The 19,763-nt window shown below is 36.1% G+C and overlaps 2 protein-coding genes across 3 annotated transcripts in view; one reads left to right on the forward strand and one right to left on the reverse strand.

Moving 5' to 3' along the window:
- Nucleotides 1–19,763, forward strand: part of ilf2 (interleukin enhancer binding factor 2) — a 50,263-nt gene that overhangs the window by 1,233 nt on the left and 29,267 nt on the right. The window lies entirely within an intron of this gene.
- Nucleotides 1–19,763, reverse strand: part of LOC306986537 (uncharacterized protein) — a 44,435-nt gene continuing 24,672 nt past the window's right edge. For both annotated transcript variants that reach the window (XM_079589850.1, XM_079589849.1), the window contains one exon: nucleotides 1–19,763. This exon is cut by the window's right edge and continues 18,524 nt beyond it. In XM_079589850.1, the coding sequence (XP_079445976.1) occupies nucleotides 1,901–19,763 (17,863 nt within the window). In that variant the 3' untranslated portion in view covers nucleotides 1–1,900.

Genomic DNA, 19,763 nt, shown 5'->3' on the forward strand with positions numbered 1-19,763 from the left:
ACTGTTTGAGCCGTCACAATGCTGAATTTGTTAAGAAATATCATATGAAAACATACAAAACTGCATTAACTTGTGTTAAAGTGCAACATAAATATTTTATTCTGGAAAATCACTGCATTTCTGAACATGTTCTATTTATTTCTTTGCATGCCTCTTTTCCAACTACATGTCATGGGTTGATCTGCAACAATCATCTGACACCAACAAAAGGTCAGTCCAGTCTGAATGTTATGTTTTGTATATGAATAGTACATCATAAAAGTGTCAACTTGTCAAAATCACTGTAAAATTATTAACATGTTCTTGTGTCTGTTTCTTTCTTTGCACGACTCTTTCTATTTGGTTCTAGTCTGTTTTATTTTGCTCTGCTTTTCTGCTAGTGAGTTTAGGGCAGTATTCAGATTTTCTGTCGTGATTGTGAAAACTTTTGCCATTGTATTTCATTATTGCAACCGAGAATTGCCATAAGAACACTCTTTTACTTTGATATGGATCCGTCAGCAACGCCACAAACATAAACAGTAAGTAACCATGTTTATTCTAATACCTTATCTGTTATTGTTGTTTCTTTCTGGGTATGACACTATCTAAATGCAACGGCTTGAGCCGCATTATAGCAGTCTTCTGAAATTAGGAGGTTATGGCACAATATTGAAGAAAAACGACCACAATAAAAATTTAAATTCAGATTTTTATTTATTTCAGTCCAAAGCAAAATATATTGTTTGTGAAAGACAAGTCCAAGACACTGAAAGTAATATATATATATTGTGTGTGTGTGTGTGTGTGTGTGTGTGTGTGTGTGTGTGTGTACACACACGTGACTCTGGGATATAGTTATTAAATTAGAATATAATTGTTTTAGAAATAATGAGTATTTGATCCTCTTAATGGACACTTGATGGTGTTATCATCTAAAAATAGATTGCCTCGTTGTTAATCTGAGTTTAAAATTCACAAAGCTCTCTTTTTGTCCAGTCGCTAAATAATTGGCCACTGTAATTATCCTGCCAGTGTATTTCACTGACGTTTCTTTGGCATACTGTGGATCCTTGTGAAATTTATACAGGTATCCATTTTATACAGGGCACATTTGCAACACTCCCATCATGCAGAGCTGCAAGAATGTGAACGCAACAAAGACGACCTGCAGCACTCGAACTGGTGCAGTCATAGGATATTCATTCTCTCACATTCATCAGTGCCCTTCTCAGACCCCAAAGGAATGTGCATAATGACCTTTGGACATAACAGGTGAGCTTTGTATTTTCACAGATAGTTTTGCAGAAAGTTGTCAATTAAGAGAGCCAAACACTTCAGTTCATTTTGGAAAGATTCAGGAGGGAGTATAACACAAAACACTTGATAATTATAGTAATTTGCTATGAGAAATCAAAATAGATAATTTCAGCATCTGTTGATCCAGATCCCAGAGTGTTTCACAGATTCATTTGGGAAAACAGTACACAGACAGACACACACATGTATCGCATACATTATGCTAATGAGTTATTTGATTCCTTTCAAGTAGATAATTGTATAGATGTACTCTACTACATGACATTCATTTTGGTAGCCTACTTTGTGCAAACATCTGTGTTGTGTTTTGAAAATGCAGAGCTCAGATATTTTGGATCATATGAACTGTGATAAACATTAAACATTTGGTACTACACAAATAAGCTGTAATATATTACTTTATTATGTTTTCTAAAATTCCTATTTTTTTATTAGTTTTTTTAATATTTTTTTAATATGTTATTGTTGACCTCACTGATTTTTTTTTCTCTGAACACTACATATAATATACAGATACAAATACATTGTACTTGTTTAGAAAGTGCTTCTCATTTTCATTCAAATTCCATGTGAAGATTGATTAAATGAACAAGACCTGTGTTTATAAAATGTCCTCTGTGTCCTCCACAGTGTTTCTAGCACTTCTGGGACAGCAGCAGCAGCACCGTCTGATCCAGTGCATTAGCCTCAATCTCCGTGAAGTTGGCCCAGCCACGCCCCCACTCTGGGATTCTGCTCTTGCTCCTTCCTCCCTGTCCTCACTCAGGACATCCAGAGAAATCTCAGAAATCTCCACCCGCCCACTGACACTTTCCACCTGATCTGTCGTCACTCTCTGAGCTCTTCCAAACTGCTCTCCATCTCCTTCCAACATCAGGGTTTGCACGGCTCTGTCCGTAACCCGTCTGAATCGGTTCATCCTTACCGCTGCATCACCGATGAGGCGCTCCATCATCTCCAAGCGCTGTGTACTTGTTTCTGTCTCTTTGCTCTTCAGCCGATTGATCTCTATCAGCATGCACTCCCTTAAAAGAAGTACTTCCTTCTCCTTTTCCATGAGCATGAGTCTGTCGGTTTCTCTCTCATGCCGGAGGGCTTCATTATATCTTTCTATCTCAGCTTTCCGTAGCTCCAACTCGAGTTTTTCTCTTTGCATGCCTATTCTTTCCAGTTCCTTTCTCTGGATGTCTTGTAATTTGTTCTCTAGTTCACCTTTCATTTCCTGTATTCTCCTTTTCATTGCATCTATCTCTTCATAGTGTGGTAGAGCATATCTTTCTTGGTCTTCAGTTTGTGTCTCTTGGGTTCTCCTGTGCTTAATGTCTTCTGTATGTTTTTGAGTGTATTCTGTAGTCTCTACTACTTCTTGGTTTTCTAGTTGGCTCTGGATATCAGTTTCTTGTTGAGTCCTCTTCATCTGTCTTTGTACGCCACTCTCTATTTGTTGCAGTTCTCTTCTTTTGCTTTCACAGCTTTGTGTGAGATGCTTAATCTCCTCTGTAAGACTTAAGATCTCGTCTTGAACCTTCTCCAAACTGTTCCTACTTCTCTCAAGACTCTCCAAGATCACGGACTTTTCTTGTTCAGCAGTTTTACATTCATCCCTCACTTTATGCAGGTCTTCTTTTGCCTTGTCCAGCTCAAGGAGGCCAGTTTGTGTGATCTTCATTTTATTCTCCATTCCATCTCGTTGTCTCTGTAATTCAAGTCGCATGTTGTTTAGCTCATCTTGTTCTAGGGTTGTGTCATCCATTAGCTGGAGATCTTCTCCCTCAGTTTTAGAGGTGTGTGCTTTGCTTTCTTGGTCTGTCTTTTTCTCCTCTCTAGTGTCTTTGAATGTGACTTTCTTTCTGGAAGTATCATCTGTCTTTCTCTGGATTTTTAGTCTCTCCTGTTCATTTTGTTTTTGTCGAAGGAACTCATTTTCAACTTCTTCCTTCTGTTTTTCAATTGCAGCTATAGCCTTTTCCAGTTGTCCCATCTTTCTCACAAATGTTTCCGTGACGCTTTCTATTTCTTTATTTTTTTCATCAAGAGTTTTTGACAAATCCGCCTTGTCTTGTGTAAGTTGTAGCAGTTTTTCTTCATTTCTCGACCTTTCCTTCATGGTTTCCTCCATATTTCTCTCATAGTCTTCCTTCCTCCTTTGAATGTCAGTTTTAGCTTGTTCCAGTTCATCTCTCTCCTTTTTCATCATTGTCTTTATTATCTCCAAATCTTCCATTTCTTTTCTTAAAGATCCCCTTATTTCTTGCACCTCAGATGTGTGCGTGTCCTCTAACTTTGTCACAGTTGGTTTTGTCTTTGTTGCTGTTGTTTCTTCTTGTAATACCCTTTGTCCGCTATCATCTATTTTCTTAATGTCATCCGTTTGCGTTTCAGTATCTATTGAAATGGTCTTCAGTTGATATTTCTGGGTTTCATCTGCTTTTTGTATCTCACTTAGGACATCAACATCCCTCTTTGAGTAGTCTTCTGTTTTCATCTCTTCTGGTAAGTAATGCATTTCTGCTTCCTGTCTCTTTACTTTAATCTCCATGTTTAACGTCTCCAGTTCGGATAATTTTCTGTTTATATATTCTTTGAGATGATCCAGTTCCTCTGTTGTTCTAATTTTTTCTTCTATAATGCATTCCATGTCCTCTTTTTCTTTCTGTATCATGTCTTTATCTTGTTGCAGCAAAGTTCTCTCGCGCTGTACTCTTTGTTTGCTGACTTCAACCTCTTCCTTCAGTCTGTTTAAAGCAGCTCTCTCCATTTCGATATGATGTTTTTCACTATCAATGCTCTTTTTGCTGTTTTCAATCTCTGCTCTGTCCTTTTGAATAGCATCGTTAAGCTTGTCTCGTTCTGTCTGCATATTTTCATTGATGATCAGCATGTCCTTCTTTAAAGCATCAATCTCTTCTCTTTCCTTTCCAAGATTTTCCTTTGTATCTGTTGTGATTTTCTCAATCGCATCAGTCTGGATCACTGCATCAACCTTGATTTGATCAAGAACATTCTTCTGGTCTTCAAACGTTTTTATGTTTTCCTGCAGTTGCTGTCTCTCTTGTTCCAGATGAGTTGTCATGCTCTTTAGATCATTTCTCATTTTTCTGTTTTCAGCAATCAAGTCATCAACCTCCCGCTGCTGTTGATTTATAACATTTTGCCTCATTTCCAGCTGCTTTTTCTCAGCCACAACAATGTTTCTTAGGTTATCCATATCTTTTCTTTGTGTGTCAAGTTCTCTTTCCTTGTTTATCAGTGCATGTTCTTTAAGTCTTATTTCAGTCTGTGTGTTTGCCAATGTGTCTTTCTGCTGTGTTATGTCAGTTATCATCTGTTCTAAGGCCAGCCTTTCTTTGTGCAGTTCTTGCATTGTCAAGTAATTATTTTCTCTTTGTTTTTCAAGATCTTCTCTGAGCTTCTCGTTCACTTCTTTGCTCTTCTCCAAGCTCTCCTTTTGTGTCTGAAGTAGCAGTAGATCAGATTTCAGAAGCTTTGTCTGCCTTTCAATGTCAGCATGCACAGTACTGAGCTCTTCTTCCTTTCTCTTCATGTCGTCCAGACTCTTTCGAGTGTCCTCTTTGTCTTTGATGATTTGATTGGTGGTTTCTTCTGTTTTTCTCATTTCCTCATTAAGTTGTTCAGTCTTTCTTTGTAAATCAGCCTTGATTTCCTCCAGGGAGTCTTTTTCTTTTTGAATATTTAGTTGGTCCATGTTCATCTTCTCTGTGTCACTGTACAGTTGAGATCTTTTATTTTCAATTTCATTCATCAATTGCTTCAGCATCATCTTGTCCTCTTCAACGCTCTCCTTCTCCAACTGTACCTCAGTTTTTAGTTGATCCATTTCATGTTTTTCCATTGACAGTCTGTCCAGCATGTCTTTCTTCTCTTCCTCAATTTCATTTCTCAGTTGCTTCAGGTCTTCCATCTCACTCTTGGTAGTTTTCAGAATGTTTTCCATCTCTTGTTTTTCTTGTTGTACTTCAGCTTTCTCTCTGTCAAGTTCACTTTTCTCTCTTTCTAAGATGTTCTTTAGCTCTTCTGCCTCATTTTTCTGTTTCTGTATATTTGCTTCCCAGAGAGTTACTTTCTCCCTCTTGTTTTCTATTTCGGTGGTTTTCCTTTCTAGCTCAACATTCATATTCTCCAAAGCCTTTCTTTCTATTTGCATGTCATTCTCTTTGATTTTAATCTCCTCTTGCTGTTTTCTGATTGTTTTCTCTAGTTCTTTGCTTTCAGTCTGTATTTCTGCATTCATCCGATCAACTTGTTCCCTCTCTTTTACCAACCTGACCTTCGCATTCTCTATGTCCTCTAGCTGTCTTTGAATCTCAGCTTCTGCACGCTCCTCTTTTCTTTTTTTCCCTTCTGCTAGTATATCCATCTCTTCTCTTTCTTTTTGTTGTTGAATTACTAAAGCATTCAGATTTTCCCTGTCTTTTTGTATGTCCTGCATATTTTTCTCGAGAGCATTTGTCTTGTCTTGAATCTCAGTTCTTATGTCTTCTATTTTTTGTTTTTCAAGCTCCATTTCTTCTTTTTGGTCCTCTAACTGGGTTTGCATCTTTTCAATATGTTCCATCTCTCTGTTAATTCTCTCTTTGGTGGTTTCAACCTCCTCTTTCTCTTTCAGTAATTGATCTTTCAGATGTGCAACCTCCTCTCTCTCAATTTTCAAGATTTGCCTGTTCTCTTCATCATGTTTGGTCCTTTCAATGGCTACCTGTGTCTCATCCCACTCTCTTTCTGAAGCTTCCCCAATGTATTCCAGTTGTTGTGCATGTTTGTACATTTTAAACCTCTGTTGTTCTACCTCACTTTTTTCCATAGATAATTTCTTCGTTCTCTCATCCATCTGGGACTTTTGAAGAGCTTCTAATTCCTTCAACTTAATATTCAGTTCATTGACCAAATCCTGTAATTTTGTGTCCAGTTTAATTTTTTCTCTTTCTAGTATCTGACATTTGCTTTCCATCTCTGTTTTTTCCCTGATCAAATTCTCATTCACCTGTTCCAGGTCATTTTTCTGTCTCTTGGTTTCTTTGAGGATTGCTTCAATCTTCTTCATTTCATCTTGTAAGTTTCTGTCACTGTCCGTGTCCCTTATTTCTGCAGTCATTTGCAGCATTTCAGCTTTCTTGTGTTCCAGCTCAGCCTTCTCTCTTTTAATAATGTCCCTTATGGTTTCAATTTCTCTCTGCTTGTTCTGGAGGTCAGCTTTCATCCTTTCTATTTCTTCTTTCTCTTCTTTCAACGAGTCCATAACATCATGTGTTTCATCATATTGCACTTCTGCATCTGTTTTCTGTGGTTTTTCTTTCTGCAAGTCTGTTATGATTTGCTTTAGTTCATGTTTTTCTCTCTCACACTCTTTTTGTATTTTCTGAATTTCTCCTCGTTCAATGTCAATTTCAATCATCATTTTTTCTAATTCTGCTCTTCTCAGCTGAAGCTCTTGATTTTCACTCTCTTTCATGGTTTTTTGTTCATCTTTTTGTTTCAGTTCTTCAATGTGCTCAATTTCTACTTGCTTTGTTTTAATTTCCTCCTCAATCCGTTTAATCTCATCCATCCGTGTATTTGTTTCATTCATAATCATTTTAACCTCTTCTTGTTCTTTGGAAAGTTGGGCTGCTATTTTTTCTACCCTTTCCTTTTCTTTGAGAATGTCCTCCAAAAGCCTCTCTGTGTCCTCTGCTTTCCTTAACCTTGATTCCAGCTCATCTTTTTCAGTCTCTATGTTTTGTTGCATACCCTCAAACTCCTCTTTTTGTGTCTCCAGATTGACTCTCATTCTATTTAGGTCATTTTTTTCTGAGTTCAACATTGCCTGACACATCTCAATTTCCATTTTCTCCCTCTGCAGCCCAGCGTGTATTTTTTCTACCTCATCCCTCTCCTTTTGTAATGCCTCTTTTTGGTTCTGTATTTCCTCCATGTGTCTTTTTACAGCCTCCTCTCTTTCTGTAAGCATGCCAAATAACTCATGTTTCTCCATTCCTTTGGCATCCCCCATGTCACATCTCTTTCTTTTTATTTCTGTATTTATGAAGTCCAACTCCTCTTGTCTCTGTTTTATCTCATTTGAGATGGTTTCCATTTCACTCTTCTTTTCTTGAAGTTGAACTTCCATGTTTTCTATTCTCTCCTGTTTGCTCTTGGTCTCCATTAGAATATTTTGTATGTCCATCTCTATTTTTTCTTGAGTCATTTCTAACTCGGATCTTTCATTTTCCATATTCTGTCTGCATATCTCCATCTCTTCATATTGTGTGGCTCTACATTTCTCTAGATCTTTCTTCTCTCTGTCAATGTCTTGTCTCATTTTCTTGATCTCTTTCTGGTCTCTCTGTAAAATAAGTCTTGTCTTTTCTAGTTCTCTTCTTTCAGTCTTCAGCATCTCAGTAAGACGATCGGTTTCATCTTTATTGAACTCCAACTTTACTACCATGGATGGATCTGGTACATATTTATATTCACTTGTAGGGGTCGTGTCCTCTCGGCTTGCCTCCATTTCGGTTTCTTCACTTCTCAGTTTGAGCTCCATGTCTTCCTGACCTCTCATTTTTTCTAGTTGATCTTCCTTCTCTCTTGTTATGAAAGTTCTATATTCCATATGAATGTCTGTGTGTTCCTCAACAATCTCTTCCTGGGGGGTTGAAATGTCACCTACAGGTATGTAATCTAGATCAGATGTTTGTGTTGCAGAACTACTCAAAATGATTTCCGGTCTCTGTGTCGGTTGTATACTATTCATCTGTTCCAGTGCCTCCCTCTGATGTTCCAAGATGTTTTTGTTTCTTTCAAGTTCCTCCCTTTCCCTTTGAATCTCAGACAAGAGTCTGTTGACTTCATCTATTTGTATCTGTTTTCCTTGAGAGACTGTTTCTTCTGACTTATGTTGAGCAAGTTGTTTTGGTAAACGTTCCTCCTTTAATGTTTCAAATGCTTCTTTCTCTTTTTCTAGTTGATGGGTCTTCTCTTTTATGGTCTTTATTTCTTCAGCCTGTCTCTTGATTTCAGCCTTGAACTGCTCTAGATCTTTCTTCTCATTTTGCATTATTTGCTTTTCCAGTTTAATTTCCTCCTCTTGAGCATTCAGTTTGGCTTTTGTTTGCTCCATTTCCTTCTTTAGATGGTCTATCATTTCCTTGCTCCTTTCAGTTTTATTTTGTTCCATCAATATATTGGACATCAGTTGATCAAGTTCCTCTCTCTCCATCTTTTCTTTTACTCTCATCTCTTCCATTTGTGTTTCAAAACCATTCCTCATGTTCTCCAGATCTTTCCTCTCCTCATTCATGGCTCTTAAACTCTTCTCCAGTCTGTGCTGCTGTCGATTCTTTTCAATCTGTAACTGATTTTTGATTTCTTCTATTTCATCTCTTTGTTTTTGTATTTCCTTCTGAAGAACGTCCATCTCATTCCACTTCTTCATTATGTCCTCTTTTTCTTTCTCCAGTTCATCGTTCTGTCTTAAAATTTCATCAGCTTTCTGCTCAAGAAGCTTCTTCTCATCATCCATTGATATTTTACTCATCTCTTCTTTTTCTCTGTATTTTGTCATATGCATCTCCAGATCGTCAGCTTGTCTCTGTAACTCTTCTCTTTCCTTTTTGATGTTATTTCTCTCTTTCTCCAAAAGATCTTTCTTGGTCTCAATCTCTTGATTTTCATGAGATATATCAAACATAATTTGCTCTAGGTCATTCCTTCTCCTATTTGTTTCTTCTATGACACTTTCATATTCCTGGTTGGCCTGTTTAAGTTTGTCTTCCATTTGGTTGTTTTCTCCTCCTTGTCTGCTGACCTCCAGAATGGACTCAGTCTTTGACTGCTCATATTCATCAATTCTCTGTTGTAACTGTGTCCATTTATTATTTATTTCTTCTCTTTCTTGCTCAAGAAGGTCTCTGCAGTTCTTCAACTCTTGTTTTTGTTTATTTAAATCTATGTGCATCTTGTCCAGATCTTCTTTTCGTCTTGTTTCTTCTTTGTTCTTTTGTAGACTTCGTTCCTTCAGTGTTTCTCTCTCCATCTTTATTTCCTCATCCATATATCTGATTTGTTCACTTTTATTTTGCAGTTCAGTCTTTCTTAGAGACAGAATATATTTTTCATCTGTGATCTTTTGTTTCTCAAGTTCAAGCTCTTCTTTCTGTATTGCAATATCATGTCTCTGTTCCTCCACCTCATCCATTATTCTTTTACTTATTTCTTTGTTCTTTTCAACTGTGTCCTTTTCTAGATCAATCTCTTGTATTTTCTGGTCAAGTGCTGATCTATCTAGTTGTATTGCCTCTCTCATGTCTTCTTCCATTTGCTGTCTTTGTGTCATTATTTCTGTCCTCATCTTCTCCATATCATTTCTTTCCTGTTCAATCATCTTCCTGTCATCATCCATTTTTTTCTGTTCATGATCTATTTCAGTTTTATCTCGCTCCAGTTCACTCTTTATCTGATCAAGTTCTTCTCTCTCCATCTTTGCTTTTACTCTCATTTCTTCTTCTTTCTCTTTTTCTTTCATTATCTGTTCTTGCAGTGTGTTTAACTGTTGTGTTTTTAGTTGTATATCATGATGTTCCTGTTCAGCTTTAGCCTTCCCCTCCAGGATCTCAGCTTTGTTTTTTTCTAGGCTTTTTCTTTCTTCTTCCAGCTTCTTCTGTTCTGTTATATCCTCTTGCTTCTGTTTTCTGACTTGAGCATCAAATTCATAAATTCTCTGCTGTAATTGTGTCCATTTATGATTTATTTCTTCTCTCTCTTGTTCTAGAATGTCTCTGTATTTTTTCAGCTCTTGTCTTTGTTCAATTGTATCTTTTCTAATTGTTTCTTGATCCTCTTTTTGTCTCTTTGTTTCTTCAATGACACTCTCAATTACTTCTTTGTCCTTTTGTAGATGAGCTTCCATTTCCTTCAGTTTTTCTTTTTCCTTCTTTATTTCTTCCTCCATATATCTGATTCGTTCACTTTCATTTTGCAGTTTAGTCTTTCTTTTAGTCAGAATATCTTTTTCATCTGTGATCTTTTGTTTCTCAAGGTCAAGCTCTTCTTTCTGGAGTTTAATATCATGTCTCTGTTCCTCCACCTCATCCATTAATTTTTGACTTATTTCTTTGTTCTTTTCAATTGTGTCCTTTTCTAGATCAACCTCTTGTATTTTCTGGTCAAGTGCTGATCTCTCTAGTTGGATTGTCTCTCTCATGTCTTCTTCCATTTGCTGTCTTTGTGTCATCATTTCAGTCCTCGTCTTCTCCAGGTCCTTTCTTTCCTGTTCAATCATCCTCCTGTCATCATCCATTTTCTTCTTCTCATGATCTATTTCAGTTATCTTCCTCTCCAGTTCACTCTTTATCTTGTCAAGTTCTTCTCTCTCCATCTTTGCTTTTACTGTCATTTCTTCTTCTTTCTCTTTTTCTTTCAAAATCTGATCTTTCAATTTGTTTAACTCTTGTGCTTTTAGGTTTATATCATGATGTTCCTGCTCAGCTTTAGTCTTTAACTCCTGAATCTCGGCTTTGGTCTCTTCTAGACTTTTTCTTTCTTCTTCCATCTTTTTCTGTTGCTTTATATCATCTTCCTTCTGTTTTCTGACTTGATCCTCAAATTCATCAACTCTCTGCTGTAATTGTGTCCATTTATTTTTGATTTCTTCTCTCTCTTGTTCTAGAAGGTCTCTGTTTTTCCTCATCTCTTCTTCTTGTTTATTTATGTCTGTGCTTATTTTTTCCTGATTGTCTTTTTGTCTCTTTATTTCTTCAATGACACTTTCAATTAATTCTTTGTCCTTTTGTAGATGAGCTTCCATTTCCTTCAGTGTTTCTCTCTTCTTCTTAATTTCCTCCTCCATGGATCTGATTCGTTCAATTTCATTTTCCAGTTCAGTCTTTATTTTAGCCAGAATATTTTTTTCATCTGTGATCTTTTGTTTCTCATGTTTGGTTTCCTCTTTTTGAAGTTTTAGATCATGTCTCTGTTCCTCCAACTCATTCAAAAGTGTTTGAGCTATGTCTTTGTTCTTTTCAATTTCATCCTTTTCTAAATCAATCTCTTGTCTTTTCTGGATCAGTTCTGCTTTCTCTGCCTTGATTTCCTCTCTTTCTTTCTCCATTTGCACTTTTTGCATCATTATTTCAGAATTTATCTTCTCCAGGTCTTTTATTTCCTGTTCAATCACCTTCCTGTCACTCTCCATCTTCTGCTGCTTATGATCTAGCTCAGTTTTTAACATTTCTAGCAGAGATTTCTCTATCATAATCATTTGGTCATTTTCAACTCTCTGTTTCAGGATTTCTGAATAAAGTTGATCCAGTTCATCTTTCTTTTTCCTGATTTTCTCTTTCTCCTTCTCAGTATCTTCCCTTTGTCTGAAGATTTCATTGCTTTTTTGTTGCAGAGTATGTCTTTCTGCTTCCATTGCGTCCCATTCTTTCTTCATTTCTTCTCTCTTCTGTCTCATTTCTATTCTGATATGGTCAAGTTCATATTTCTCACTTTGGAGTTGGGCCTTCATTTCAACAATCATATCTTTGTCTGTCTGTATCTGTAATTGAACCTTCTTGTTGTTTACATACATCGTTTCCCTTTCGTCATTCAACCTCTTCTTTTCCAGGTTAAATTCTTCTTTTAGTGAATTCATGATGTCTTTATTCTTACTGATTTCTTGTTTATCTTTATCTATCTCATTCTTTGTCTGCTCAAAATCTTTTCTCTCTCCATTTAGCTTTTCTTTTTCAGCTTGCATCTCTTCTTGATGTGCAGCTAGCTTAGCTTTCATGATGTCCATCTCTTCCTTTAGTTTGTTTATCATGTTTTTGTTCCTTTTATGTTCTTGTTTTAATTCACTAGTTTTGATCTCCACCTCCTCTTCCAATTGATGTCTTTGAGTCTGAAGTTCCTTTTGCATCATATCAAGTTCATTTCTCTCATATCTCATCTCTCTCAGATTCTCTTCCAGTGTTTGTTGTTGTTTGGCTATCTCAACAGCTCTCATCTCAAGAGTGTCTGTTTCACTCAAAACCTTGTTCCTCCTTTCTTGTACGTGCTCCTTTTCTTTCATAATCTGTTCTTTCAGTGTTTTTAACTCTTGTGTTTTTAGGTTCACATCATGATGTTCCTGCTCAGCTTTAGTCTTTACCTCATGAATCTCGGCTTTGGTCTCTTCTAGACTTTTTCTTTCTTCGTCCATCTTCTTCTGTTCTGTTATATCCTCGTCCTTCTGTTTTCTAACTTGATCCTCAAATTCATCAATTCTCTGCTGTAATTGTGTCCATTTATTTTTTATTTCTTCTCTCTCTTGTTCTAGAAGTTCTCTGGTTTTCCTCAGCTCTTCTTCTTGTTTATTTGTGTTTTTTCTCGTTTTTTCCTGATCCTCTTTTTGTCTCTTTGTTTCTTCAATGACACTTTCAATTAGTTCTTTGTCCTTTTGTCCTTCCATTTCCTTCAGTTTTTCTCTTTCCGTCTTTATTTCCTCCTCCATGTATCTGATTCGTTCAACTTCATTTTGCAGTTCAGTCTTTCTTTGAGCCAGAATATCTTTTTCATCTGTGATCTTTTGTTTCTCAAGGTCAAGCTCTTCTTTCTGGATTGCAACATCATGTCTCTGTTCCTCCACCTCATCCATTAATTTTTTGCTTATTTCTTTATTCTTTTCAATTGTGTCCTTTTCTAGATCAGTCTCTTGTATTTTCTGGTGAAGTGCTGATCTCTCTAGTTGGATTGCCTCTCTCATGTCTTCTTCCATTTGCTGTCTTTGTGTCATTATTTCAGTCCTCATCTTCTCCAGGTCCTTTCTTTCCTTTTCAATCATCTTCCTGTCATCATCCCTTTTCTTCTTCTCATGATCCATTTCAGTTTTCTCTCTCTCCAATTCATTTTTTATCTGATCAAGTTCTTCTCTCTCCATCTTTGATTTTACTGTCATTTCTTCTTTTTCTTTCAAAATCTGATCTTTCAATATGTTTAACTCTTTTGCTTTTAGGTTTATATCATGATGTTCCTGCTCAGCTTTAGTCTTTAACTCATGAATCTCAGCTTTGGTCTCTTCTAGACTTTTTCTTTCTTCGTCCATCTTCTTCTGTTCTGTTATATCCTCTTCCTTCTGTTTTCTGACTTGATCCTCAAATTCATCAATTCTCTGCTGTAATTGTGTCCATTTATTTTTAATTTCTTCTCTCTCTTGTTCTAGAAGTTCTCTGTTTTTCCTCAGCTCTTTTTCTTGTTTATTTGTGCTTGTTCTCATTTTTTCCTGATCCTCTTTTTGTCTCTTTGTTTCTTCAATGACACTTTCAATTAATTCTTTGTCCTTTTGTAGTTGAGCTTCCATTTCTTTCAGTTTTTCTCTTTCCGTCTTTATTTTCTCCTCCATGTATCTGATTCGTTCACTTTCATTTTGCAGTTCATTCTTTCTTTGAGCCAGAATATCTTTTTCATCTGTGATCTTTTGTTTCTCAAGGTCAAGCTCTTCTTTCTGGAGTTTAATATCATGTCTCTGTTCCTCCACCTCATCCATTAATTTTGTACTTATTTCTTTGTTCTTTTCAATTTTGTCCTTTTCTAGATCAATCTCTTGTATTTTCTGGTCAAGTGCTGATCTCTCTAGTTGGATTGCCTCTCTCATGTCTTCTTCCATTTGCTGTCTTTGTGTCATTATTTCAGTCCTCATCTTCTCCAGGTCCTTTCTTTCCTTTTCAATCATCCTCCTGTCATCATCCCTTTTCTTCTGCTCATGATCTATTTCAGTTTTCGTCCTCTTCAGTTCACTCTTTATCTGGTCTAGTTCTTCTCTCTCCATCTTTGCTTTTACTCTAATTTCTTCTTCTTTCTCTTTTTCTTTCATACTCTGTTCTTGCAGTGTGTTTAACTGTTGTGTTTTTAGGTTTATATCATGATGTTCCTGCTCAGCTTTAGTCTTTAACTCCTGAATCACGGCTTTGGTCTTTTCTAGACTTTTTCTTACTTCTTCCAGCTTCTTCTGTTCTGTTATATCCTCTTCCTTCTGTTTTCTGACTTGATCCTCAAATTCATCAACTCTCTGCTGTAATTGTGTCCATTTATTTTGTATTTCTTCTCTTTCTTGTTCTAGAAGTTCTCTGTTTTTCCTCAGCTCTTCTTCTTGTTTATTTGTGCTTGTTCTCGTTTTTTCCTGATCCTCTTTTTGTCTCTTTGTTTCTTCAATGACACTTTCAATTAATTCTTTGTCCTTTTGTAGTTGAGCTTCCATTTCTTTCAGTTTTTCTCTTTCCGTCTTTATTTCCTCCTCCATGTATCTGATTCGTTCACTTTCATTTTGCAGTTCAGTTTTTCTTTGAGCCAGAATATCTTTTTCATCTGTGATCTTTTGTTGCTCAAGGTCAAGTTCTTCTTTCTGGATTGCATTATCATGTCTCTGTTCCTCCACCTCATCCATTAATTTTTGACTTATTTCTTTGTTCTTTTCAATTGTGTCCTTTTCTAGATCAATCTCTTGTATTTTCTGGTCAAGTGCTGATCTCTCTAGTTGGATTGCCTCTCTCATGTCTTCTTCTATTTGCTCTCTTTGTGTCATTATTTCAGTCCTCATCTTCTCCAGGTCCTTTCTTTCCTTTTCAATCATCTTCCTGTCATCATCCCTTTTCTTCTGCTCATGATCTATTTCAGTTATCTTCCTCTTCACTTCACTCTTTATCTGATCAAGTTCTTCTCTCTCCATCTTTGATTTTACTCTAATTTCTTCTTCTTTCTCTTTTTCTTTCATAATCTGTTCTTGCAGTGTGTTTAACTGTTGTGCTTTTAGGTTTATATCATGATGTTCCTGCTCAGCTTTAGTCTTTAGCTCCTGAATCTCGGCTTTGGTCACTTCTAGACTTTTTCTTTCTTCGTCCATCTTCTTCTGTTCTGTTATATCCTCTTCCTTCTGTTTTCTGACTTGATCCTTAAATTCATCAATTCTCTGCTGTAATTGTGTCCATTTATTTTTAATTTCTTCTCTCTCTAGTTCTGGAAGTTCTCTGTTTTTCCTCAGCGCTTCTTCTTGTTTATTTGTGCTTGTTCTCTTTTCTTCCTGATCCTCTTTTTGTCTCTTTGTTTCTTCAATGACACTTTCAATTAATTCTTTGTCCTTTTGTAGTTGAGCTTCCATTTCTTTCAGTTTTTCTCTTTCCCTCTTTAATTCCTCCTCCATGTATCTGATTCGTTCAACTTCATTTTGCAGTTCAGTTTTTCTTTGAGCCAGAATATCTTTTTCATCTGTGATCTTTTGTTTCTCAAGGTCAAGTTCTTCTTTCTGGATTTTAATATCATGTCTCTGTTCCTCCACCTCATCCATACATTTTTGACTTATTTCTTTGTTCTTTTCAATGGTGTCCTTTTCTAGATCAATCTCTTGTATTTTCTGGTCAAGTGCTGATCTCTCTAGTTGGATTGTCTCTCTCATGTCTTCTTCCATTTGTTGTCCTTGTGTCATTATTTCAGTCCTCATCTTCTCCAGGTCCTTTCTTTCCTTTTCAATCATCTTCCTGTCATCATCCCTTTTCTTCTGCTCTTGATCTATTTCAGTTTTCTTCCTCTTCATTTCACTCTTTATCTTGTCAAGTTCTTCTCTCTCCATCTTTGATTTTACTGTCATTTCTTCTTTTTCTTTCAAAATCTGATCTTTCAATATGTTTAACTCTTTTGCTTTTAGGTTTATATCATGATGTTCCTGCTCAGCTTTAGTCTTTAACTCATGAATCTCAGCTTTGGTCTCTTCTAGACTTTTTCTTTCTTCGTCCATCTTCTTCTGTTCTGTTATATCCTCTTCCTTCTGTTTTCTGACTTGATCCTCAAATTCATCAATTCTCTGCTGTAATTGTGTCCATTTATTTTTAATTTCTTCTCTCTCTTGTTCTAGAAGTTCTCTGTTTTTCCTCAGCTCTTCTTCTTGTTTATTTGTGCTTGTTCTCATTTTTTCCTGATCCTCTTTTTGTCTCTTTGTTTCTTCAATGACACTTTCAATTAATTGTTTGTCCTTTTGTAGATGAGCTTCCATTTCCTTCAGTTTTTCTCTTTCCTTCTTTATTTCCTCCTCTGTGTATCTGATTCGTTCAACTTCATTTTGCAGTTTTTTCTTTCTTTGAGCCAGAATATCTTTTTCATCTGTGATCTTTTGTTTCTCAAGGTCAAGCTCTTCTTTCTGGATTGCAAAATCCTGTCTCTGTTCCTCCACCTCATCCATTAATTTTGTACTTATTTCTTTGTTCTTTTCAATTTTGTCCTTTTCTAGATCAATCTCTTGTTTTTTCTGTTCAAGTGCTGATCTCTTTAGTTGGATTGTCTCTCTCATGTCTTCTTCCATTTGTTGTCCTTGTGTCATTATTTCAGTCCTCATCTTCTCCAGGTCCTTTCTTTCCTTTTCAATCATCTTCCTGTCATCATCCCTTTTCTTCTTCTCATGATCTATTTCAGTTATCTTCCTCTCCAGTTCACTCTTTATCTGGTCAAGTTCTTCTCTCTCCATCTTTGATTTTACTGTCATTTCTTCTTCTTTCTCTTTTTCTTTCATTCTCTGTTCTTGCAGTGTGTTTAACTGTTGTGTTTTTAGGTTTATATCATGATGTTCCTGCTCAGCTTTAGTCTTTAACTCCTGAATCTCGGCTTTGGTCTCTTCTAGACTTTTTCTTTCTTCGCCCATCTTCTTCTGTTCTGTTATATCCTCTTCCTTCTGTTTTCTGACTTGAGCATCAAATTCATCAATTCTCTTCTGTAATTGTGTCCATTTATTTTTAATTTCTTCTCCCTCTTGTTTTAGAAGGTCCCTGTTTTTCCTCATCTCTTTTTTTTGTTCTTTTGTGTCTGTTCTCATTTTTTCCTGATCCTCAATTTCCTTCAGTTTTTCTCTTTCCTTCTTTATTTCCTCCTCCATATATCTGATTCGTTCAACTTCATTTTGCAGTTCAGTCTTTCTTTGAGCCAGAATATCTTTTTCATCTGTGATCTTTTGTTTCTCAAGGTCAAGCTCTTCTTTCTGGATTGCAACATCATGTCTCTGTGCCTCCACCTCATCCATTAATTTGTGACTTATTTCTTTGTTCTTTTCAATTTTGTCCTTTTCTAGATCAATCTCTTGTATTTTCTGGTCAAGTGCTGATCTCTCTAGTTGGATTGCCTCTCTCATGTCTTCTTCCATTTGTTGTCCTTGTGTCATTATTTCAGTCCTCATCTTCTCCAGGTCCTTTCTTTCCTTTTCAATCATCTTCCTGTCATCATCCCTTTTCTTCTTCTCATGATCTATTTCAGTTTTCTTCCTCTTCAGTTCACTCTTTATCTGGTCAAGTTCTTCTCTCTCCATCTTTGCAATTTCGTCTTTCTCTTTTTCTTTCATACTCTGTTCTTGCAGTGTGTTTAACTGTTGTGTTTTTAGGTTTATATCATGATGTTCCTGCTCAGCTTTAGTCTTTAACTCCTGAATCTCGGCTTTGGTCTCTTCTCGACTTTTTCTTTCTTCTTCCAGCTTCATCTGTTCTGTTATATCCTCTTCCTTCTGTTTTCTGACTTGATCCTCAAATTCGTCAATTCTCTGCTGTAATTGTGTCCATTTATTTTTTATTTCTTCTCTCTCTTGTTCTAGAAGTTCTCTGTTTTTCCTCAGCTCTTCTTCTTGTTTATTTGTGCTTGTTCTAATTTTTTGCTGGTCCTCTTTTTGTCTCTTTGTTTCTTCAATGACACTTTCAATTAATTCTTTGTCCTTTTGTAGATGAGCTTCCATTTCTTTCAGTTTTTCTCTTTCCCTCTTTATTTTCTCCTCCATGTATCTGATTCGTTCACTTTCATTTTGCAGTTCATTCTTTCTTTGAGCCAGAATATCTTTTTCATCTGTGATCTTTTGTTTCTCAAGGTCAAGCTCTTCTTTCTGGAGTTTAATATCATGTCTCTGTTCCTCCACCTCATCCATTAATTTGTGACTTATTTCTTTGTTCTTTTCAATTTTGTCCTTTTCTAGATCAATCTCTTGTATTTTCTGGTCAAGTGCTGATCTCTCTAGTTGGATTGCCTCTCTCATGTCTTCTTCCATTTGCTGACTTTGTGTCATTATTTCAGTCCTCATCTTCTCCAGGTCCTTTCTTTCCTTTTCAATCATCCTCCTGTCATCATCCCTTTTCTTCTGCTCATGATCTATTTCAGTTTTCGTCCTCTTCAGTTCACTCTTTATCTGGTCTAGTTCTTCTCTCTCCATCTTTGCTTTTACTCTAATTTCTTCTTCTTTCTCTTTTTCTTTCATACTCTGTTCTTGCAGTGTGTTTAACTGTTGTATTTTTAGGTTTATATCATGATGTTTCTGCTCAGCTTTAGTCTTTAACTCCTGAATCTCTGCTTTGGTCTTTTCTAGACTTTTTCTTTCTTCGTCCATCTTCTTCTGTTCTGTTATATCCTCTTCCTTCTGTTTTCTGACTTGATCCTCAAATTCATCAATTCTCTGCTGTAATTGTGTCCATTTATTTTGTATTTCTTCTCTCTCTTGTACTAGAAGTTCTCTGTTTTTCCTCAGCTCTTCTTCTTGTTTATTTGTGCTTGTTCTCGTTTTTTCCTGATCCTCTTTTTGTCTCTTTGTTTCTTCAATGACACTTTCAATTAATTCTTTGTCCTTTTGTAGTTGAGCTTCCATTTCTTTCAGTTTTTCTCTTTCCGTCTTTATTTCCTCCTCCATGTATCTGATTCGTTCACTTTCATTTTGCAGTTCAGTTTTTCTTTGAGCCAGAATATCTTTTTCATCTGTGATCTTTTGTTGCTCAAGGTCAAGTTCTTCTTTCTGGATTGCATTATCATGTCTCTGTTCCTCCACCTCATCCATTAATTTTTGACTTATTTCTTTGTTATTTTCAATTTTGTCCTTTTCTAGATCAATCTCTTGTATTTTCTGGTCAAGTGCTGATCTCTCTAGTTGGATTGCCTCTCTCATGTCTTCTTCCATTTGCTGTATTTGTGTCATCATTTCAGTCCTCATCTTCTCCAGGTCCTTTCTTTCCTGTTCAATCATCTTCCTGTAATCATCCATTTTCTTCTGTTCATGATCTATTTCAGTTTTCTCTCTCTGCAATTCATTTTTTATCTGATCAAGTTCTTCTCTCTCCATCTTTGATTTTACTGTCGTTTCTTCTTCTTTCTCTTTTTCTTTCAAAATCTGATCTTTCAATATGTTTAACTCTTGTGATTTTAGGTTTATATCATGATGTTCCTGCTCAGCTTTAGTCTTTAACTCATGAATCTCAGCTTTAGTCTCTTCTAGACTTTTTCTTTCTTCGTCCATCTTCTTCTGTTCTGTTATATCCTCTTCCTTCTGTTTTCTGACTTGAGCATCGAATTCATCAATTTTCTGCTGTAATTGTGTCCATTTATTTTTAATTTCTTCTCTTTCTTGTTCTAGATGGTCTCTGCAGTTCTTCAACTCTTGTTTTTGTTCATTTATGTCCGTGCTCATCTTTTCCAGATCCTCTTTTTGTCTCTTTGTTTCTTCA

The sequence above is a fragment of the Phoxinus phoxinus genome (assembly GCF_949152265.1).
Source record: "Phoxinus phoxinus genome assembly, chromosome: 19".
Taxonomy (NCBI): domain Eukaryota; kingdom Metazoa; phylum Chordata; class Actinopteri; order Cypriniformes; family Leuciscidae; genus Phoxinus; species Phoxinus phoxinus.